The following is a 7,341-nucleotide window of genomic DNA, read 5'->3' on the forward strand; positions in this document are numbered from 1 at the left end:
CTCTCATCCTGCCACAAAGGATCTAGAGCCAGATGGCGACGGATAGGTCGAAGTGCGGAATCGCCATCATCGGCACCATTATGAAGATGCTCCTGCTGTCAAGCTCTCGGATGCTTCCAAGCCTTGGATTTCCCGGTGGCTGGAGGGCCTCTGCTTTAAATGCCTAGAGGCGGGGCACTTTTAGGCGAAGTGCTCCGGTGAAATACGCTGCTACCGTTGCTCGGTCTCGGGCCACATTGCTCGCTCCTGTCCCTCCCTCCCTTCGCTTAGCCGGGCAGCTCCGCGTCCTTCCAGATCCCGCGGGGCTCCGTCAAATCCCGGCGCGCAGCTCAGATCGCCGACGGTGGGCTCTTCCTCGCGGCATCCTCCTCCCCCAGGCTACATGGCACACTACCCCCCGCTGACTCACGAGCGCTTCCCTGGGGAGGTGCTGACCCATGGGGATCTAGACCTGATGCCGGCTCGCGGAGGCGGCATCATCTCGCGCACCAAGTTGACGGGATACACAGCAAGCCATCAGACCATAAAAAAGACTAAATACAAGAGATTTTTTGCTACAAAAATTAGGCCTGTAATAGTAACACTTCAGCAACATACACTTCAACTAAGGCTTGGTGTCTTAATTTAACCCAACTGGATCAGATGAGACCTTTGCATTAGCACTACAAAGCTTAGCATGCCAGCATGACCCCTGTCCCTGCATCTAAAGAAGAAAAGGTGAGAAACCAAGTATAGGTGTGAAGTTCACTAGCTACTGGATGTTGATCTGTACATTATGGAACAAGAAAAATTATTTATATAAAAGAATTGATCATGATAAAAGGTAGGAGTACAAAACATGAACAAGTGAGTAGTAAGAACAATGCAGACTGAGGTAACCTACATGTTCAGACAAAAACAGGGTAACCAACAGAAATCGAAAGAATCACAAACAGTGTCATTCAGCACATATAAAACAATCACAAGAACTAATCAAAACATTGTTTCATCCCTATATATATGCCAAGTTGCCAACTGATCAATCCAGTGGCACCAGCACTCTGTGCCAACAAGAAATAATGCACAAGCTTCAAATGCACAATTGTAGTGCTAATACTCCCCAACAAAATAGATGTTACACTGTATAGATTACACTATCTGTTCGTTCATCAGTCTTGCTGCAAGTATGCGACCAAGTGCATCAAAGATTATCAACACTACTTTTCTAGAGTTAACTGGCTGTACTAGTTACACGTTCACTACAAATCAGTTCATCACGCCAAACTTGAGGGAATCAACAAAGTTCATGGCCAATTTCACCACCAAATCAGTTCATCATATGCCAAGCTTGAGGTAACCAACAGAGTTTAAGACCAATTCACCACCAAATCATTTCATCACGTCAAACTTAAGAGATCACAAGTAACAGCAATAGCTACATCCATCCATAGAGGAGGAGCACTCCATGGCCGAGCTCCAAGAAAACCTAGACTAACGATGCACAGAGGGGGTGAGAGCGAGCGTCGCGGAAGGGAATGAAGAGCGCGGCGCAGAGTTACGTACCAGGGTCCAGCTTTTCGGCCGGTGTCGAAGAGGATGCGGTCGACGGCCGACCGTCGAGGTGACTACCGCAGGCAACGGTGCGTCGAGGCATTGCCGCTGGCGACTGGAAGCACTCAGAATGTATCCAAAACTGCGAAACTGTCATGAATGGCTCCGAGAGAAGAGACTCTGTTGTACCGGAATCGAGATCATGAACATAGATGTTTCCTTCTTGGATTGCTGGAAGGGGCCGAAGAACCCTATTGGCGCCCTTCCGATTGCCTGCTTTCTTTTCATCATTCGGAGAGAGCAAATACACCTTCTTCCCATCCAGCCCTCTCACCCTAAAACATCTCTGGCCACTCACACCAGATGAGAGAAACCAACTTGTATTTTCTAACTCATTCTCAGTTAATGAAATCCATATTTTCTGGCTTTGATCAAACTTGCTGAAACAGAATTTCTCATAGCAAGGTGGTGGGCAGTGTACCCTCACAATGTCCCTTTCAGCTGTAAGGAAGAACTGTGTTCCGCGGCCAACTCCTTTTCTTCCCCAGCCATCTTCACACAACAGACTCCAGTTATGTTCTAAGAGACGAAATAGTATAACTTTGCCCATAACGTCTATGTAATACACCTCATCTCCAATTATCGCCCCATATTTGAACACCCCACACTCAGACTTTTTAGGATATTCAAAAGCTTTCCATTCTTTAACATGAGAATATTTGATACGAAGGCAAGGGTAATCTGATTTGGAATCAAAACAAACCACTACATCTGGAACTCCTGAGATTGTAGAGAATACCGTTGGACCGACACACTTGGTCGGTATGACAGGCAAGTCAATGCATTGGCCAGTCTGTGGTTTGAGCAAATAGGGTTTTGCCTCCACATCAGACATCCAGGAAACCATGAATAGCCAGCCATCCGAAGAGTGATAACATGACGCATCATTATATTCTGGGCCACTGATAGTTGATGTCTCGTTTGTGGAAAGACTCATTATTGAGATTTGTCCACTCCCTAATGGGGGAGGCCTGCTGAAAAGAAGGGGTGCCCTACTTGTGACTTCATCCTGAAAATTAAGGATCATCCGTTAGAAGCACAAAGGAGTATTGTTTAAGTTAATATCAAGCTAGCTTATTACGAAACGAACAGATAGATAAAATTCAGGGAAAAAACAAATCAGAAATTTGTGAATCGTAAAAAAGCAACCTGCAGGCTTTTGCGTTTTGAGATCCAACAAAAGAAACTGCTAAGACCAACTATAAAAGTTCCAAGAAAAAAAAGTATGGCTTCAATTTAGTTATCATCCTTGACAAGTTACAAGTATAACGGGTGGTTTCAGGCTCCCAGGGGCAAGGAAACATATTTTTTGCTAAATGGCATATTCTACTTTTCATCAAGGGCGGGGAAGAGCCATCTTAAGTGTGGAAGTGCGAAGTGACTACAACCGAACTCCAGGGATACTAAACCAACAAACAAATACACTAGTGTGCAAATGGTTGCAAAATATCTGCCTCAGTTTGAGCAATAAATTTAATGTCAAGGGTTCATCCTAGTGCATGATTGTGATTGTTTCGATATGGAGTGACCTAGGTAAGATCTAGCACGTGACACAGCAGTAGGTTGAGGAATGTTTACTATCCACCAGTTAATATACATCTGAGAATATAGCACAAGATAATATGCAAACTATGTACTTTCTGATCATCTTCATACCCAGTAGGGAGCCATTACAAATAAAGTGGAATATGGTGGTTTTAAATTTCTAAACCTAAGGAAAAACGAGCACATAGACAGATAAATAAACTCTTCCACTGTACCTTCAGGAATATTAAGGCCGCCCCTTGCCTGCAGTACACATTTGACCACTTCCGAAACATCATTTTGTATCTTTTCTCCAAATCATCAGTGTTCTCTTCATCACTAATACGATCCCAGCAAAGACTCCTCCTTTTTAACATCTCAGTGTCAAAATTATCAACCTTCAATGCCTGCAGTGAAACAAACAGTGTAACATTTTCAGGAATGGTTCGCAGTTTAGACAGATAAATTGTCGAATTTTTTTCTTTGGTGAAACTGAGATCTTAAAAATGAAATTATGGACAAAAAGCAATTTCCACATGGAAACCTTGCCATTGCCAATGAAATGGATTTCCGTCCCAGTGGGGGTGGGAGTGACAAAAATACAGGCAAACGCAAATCCAATGCATTAGACAAAGAAACAAAAGTAACAACATTGGAAAGGAAGAAACATGTTTAGTGGATGTACCTCCACACAGAAGAAATGTCTAAGAATGTACCTGTGTGTAGTACACTGATGCATTTAGATAATCCTGCTTCTTAAATGCTTCATCCCCTTGTCGTTTCAGGTTGGACAATACCCTTTCAACAAAACCATCATCCTAAGCAACCCATACAGAAACTCGAGTCAGATATTGGTTCATACGGCTTATGCGTGCAGGGGAGAGTACTATAAAAAGGAGTTGAGGTTGAGTTCAACCCATTTCTCTATTGCTAGGACATGCAAACAAAGAAGTGTGCAATGCTTGAATATATTGCTTCCAAAGTAATAATCCTTATTATATTTGCTTAATCATAAAATGAACTGTTCCATTCACGTGTTCTAAAAAATACAGCTTACTGAATCACTAGTTGAGTGAAATAAGTTGTGCAAGAACCCACTATTATGTCAAAACAAAATTGTTATTTACTTATCTGATACATACAATGGGTTTGTCTACCCACCTGTTCTGAAAAAGTTCAATTTATTGATACACTAATGTCCAAGAAACCATCATTCTAATGAGATGGGATTTCGCGCAATTGGACAGGTCAAGGTATAGGGGAAACATGGGATGTTCTTCATTTCTTAAGTTAACACTGAGTTGCTGTCAGCATTATACAATGAGTAACGCATGGTTGAAGATGCACAAGAAAATATGCTACAGTGACCTTCCTCGCTAGACAAGGTTAAGGGCTGCATACCTGTAGCTGCTTGATTTCCATCTGCACATGCCTAATAATTCCATCAACACTCCAATTTACCACTGGTGGAATGGGAGAGGTGAAATTAAAGAGAATCTCAACATCCTCTCGTGTGCCATACTGAGCAGCCAACTCTATTGGCAATCTACCAAACTGTTGAGAAAACAAAGAAAGCTTTAGAAATCAATATTAAAAAGGGCGAAAAAGGTGTGTGTGTGTGACTGTGTGTGTGTGTGTGTGTGTGTGTGTGTGTGTGTGTGTGTGACTGTGTGTGTGTGTGTGTGTGTGTGTGTGTGAGAGAGAGAGAGAGAGAGAGAGAGAGAGAGAGAGAGAGTCTCCTTAAAAGCTATGTAGTGAAACATCAGACGAATATGTGGCAAGAAGAGAAGACTCACAGTGTCAGGAACATTTGGATTTGCACCAGCTTCCAACAGGCACTTAAGAGCTTCAGTCAAGCCTTTCTCTACAGAGGTTGCCAAAGGATTGTGACAAGGCCCAAATCCATCAACATCAGCTCCAGCCTATCAAAAGTAAGTACTTTAGATGAGGATAAACAGAACTATACAGTTTCTTCATTCCAACATCAGTTTAGAGAAATCATATTCCCATAGAAGAGGCGGATATTATACCTGAATCAATAGCTTCACACAGGCCATGGAGCTGTTATTTAGTGCAAGGCATAAAGGTAGAAAACAATGCTTCTTGGCCTTGTTGGGCTGTTAGAAATAAAAGTCATTAATTTTCATGCCAAAACCATCCACTGGTGCCATGCCTAGGCTGGCTCACCACATGAACAACTTGAAAATGAGAATACAGCTGGAAACAATTGGGGTGGGATGTGGGGAGGGGTGCAAAAACCCTCAGTTTTTGACGCAAAAGATAACACTATTGAAAAGCAAGTAATCTCAGAAAGGGTTTGAATAGTACATCCGCATTATGCTCCAAAAGGATCTTGACAGTACTAGTATATCCCCCACCAGCGGCAAGGGCAAGTGATGTCCCAAAATCTCCTTCCATGTTAACTTGAGCTCCTCTAGAAATGAGATACTTCGCTATTTCAGTGCGCCCTGACGAAGCAGATGGAACAACAAAAGGTTATAGCGATATACATGCAAATGGTTCTTGCGCAGCCAGAGTTTATATAGCTAAAGGAAAACAGTGGTTTTATTGGTTCACACGCCCCTGAGTGCAACACTGCAACATACAGAGAACCAACAGTACATATTTCCCTAAATGCAGAGTTCATTTTACTAAATAGATTGGGCAACCCAGTTTCAATGGCTAGAACAAAAAAGTATTAAAGAGAAATCCATAGAGAAGCCCGCAAACTGATGGTTTACAAGGCCTACAGGCAATGATAGCAAGACCAAAACAAAAGTGGCAATGATAGCAAGACCAAAACAAAAGTTATCTTATACAGCAATTGTAGGAAATTTGAATTAACATGGCCAAATGTTTAATTTTTTTATTAAATGCAGATAATGATGAACATGAAACACACAAGACTAGGGTTGTTTTGGTTTATTCGAAAAAGTTAAGGAAGTAAAGAACACCATCAGGCACTTGCAGTTTGGCGACTACAAGCTAATAACTGAATTGGTGGTGTTAGATGTTTGATGGTGTCATGTGAGTTCAGCACAAAAGAAGGAACACGAAACAGAAGCATTTTCCTCTCGTATACATCCTAGCACTTAACATCAGGTAGTAAGCTTTTGGTTATACCATTCTCTGCGGCTCGATGAAGGACAGTTCCCTTTCTGCTTGAACATTGTTGGTGCAGGTCAGCACCATGATCAAGTAGATACCTTACAATACTAAGGTGCCCACGGGTAACGGCATGCTCCAGTGGAGTACGACCTACCATTAGGAATGGACAAGCCCACATCATGTCGAATCTGAATGACAACACTAAACAATCAAATCAAGGTAAGAATACAGGGATGGGATTACCCATATCGTCAGGGCAGTTGACGTCCATGTTAACCTCCTCTACCAGATACTGGAAGGGAGGTAACATGCTGATGGCACCGCTAACAGCGTGAAGGGCGTTCATGCCCAAAAACCTTGTTCTGGCTACAGCGGCCGGGATTCCCACCCCATCCAAGTCCAATGCCGTCGCCGCAAGTCCTTCATCAGAGAAACAGCCATTAGCCCCAAATCTGAGATGAGCATACATGCTAATGCTATAAGGTCGGAAACTTACTCTTCATGTGGGCGATGTTCCCGTGGTAGGCCGCCATGAGAAAGCAGGCCTCCGGCGGCCACTGGTGTTGATCTGCACAGAAAATTCTATCAGAACGAGATGAAGTGCAGCGCCGCCGAGATTGACGAATTAGGGTTTTACTTGCAGCAACCAAGGCGTCAGGCAGCGCCGGGCCGTGCGGGGGGGGGGGGGGGGGCTGCGTGATGCCTGAGGGAGTGGGAACAGGAGTCAAGAGCGGGGCACAGATCACATATTTGACCTCAGGACGAAATCAAATCATAAATTAACCTGGTCACGAAAAAATTTCACTTTGCTGACCCTTTGGTGTGGCGCCCGACATGTAATGTGCAGCGCCTAGCTCTTGGGCGCTGCACAGTCTGTGTTCCACTTGGGCTGGCCCCACCCTCTCTCCCCTCCCACCCCCACCCCACACACCCCCACCCCACCCAAACCCTTAGGCTTGCGACCCTCCTCTCTTCCCCTCTCCCCCTCTCAAATCCTTCTCAAATCTTGCAAATCCGGAGTATTTGACCGTGGATTTCGAAGCCAACCCCTCCCTTAAGGTAATCTCCTCCGATCCCCTCGTTTTCATCCATAGGAATTGTCACATTTTCTCAAATCTT

At 43.8% G+C, this 7,341-nt stretch overlaps 1 protein-coding gene across 1 annotated transcript; it reads right to left on the reverse strand.

Moving 5' to 3' along the window:
• Positions 1–502: 502 nt before the first annotated feature.
• Positions 503–6,893, reverse strand: LOC123134669 (uncharacterized). Its single transcript, XM_044553874.1, has 12 exons — positions 6,860–6,893; positions 6,719–6,790; positions 6,466–6,642; positions 6,238–6,372; positions 5,443–5,582; positions 5,145–5,231; positions 4,911–5,036; positions 4,516–4,668; positions 3,831–3,932; positions 3,351–3,521; positions 1,543–2,599; positions 503–703 (listed from the first exon to the last, which is right to left on the reverse strand). Exons 2-12 carry the CDS (start codon positions 6,753–6,755, stop codon positions 672–674), a joined length of 2,217 nt encoding a protein of 738 aa, XP_044409809.1. The 5' UTR covers positions 6,756–6,790; positions 6,860–6,893; the 3' UTR covers positions 503–671.
• Positions 6,894–7,341: the final 448 nt, after the last annotated feature.

The sequence above is a fragment of the Triticum aestivum genome, chromosome 6B (genome assembly GCF_018294505.1).
Source record: "Triticum aestivum cultivar Chinese Spring chromosome 6B, IWGSC CS RefSeq v2.1, whole genome shotgun sequence".
Classification (NCBI taxonomy): Eukaryota; Viridiplantae; Streptophyta; class Magnoliopsida; order Poales; family Poaceae; genus Triticum; species Triticum aestivum.

Bases quoted from the DNA above. Each gene is read 5' to 3' on its own strand.
- LOC123134669 (XM_044553874.1), bottom strand. From the start codon at position 6,755: ATGGCGGCCTACCACGGGAACATCGCCCACATGAAGA. The intron at 4,669-4,910 runs GTGAGTCTTCTC...TTTTCTCAACAG, and splicing joins ATCCAAATGTTCCTGACACT to TTTGGTAGATTGCCAATAGA. The intron at 3,933-4,515 runs GTATGCAGCCCT...TGGGTTGCTTAG, and splicing joins TGGAAATCAAGCAGCTACAG to GATGATGGTTTTGTTGAAAG.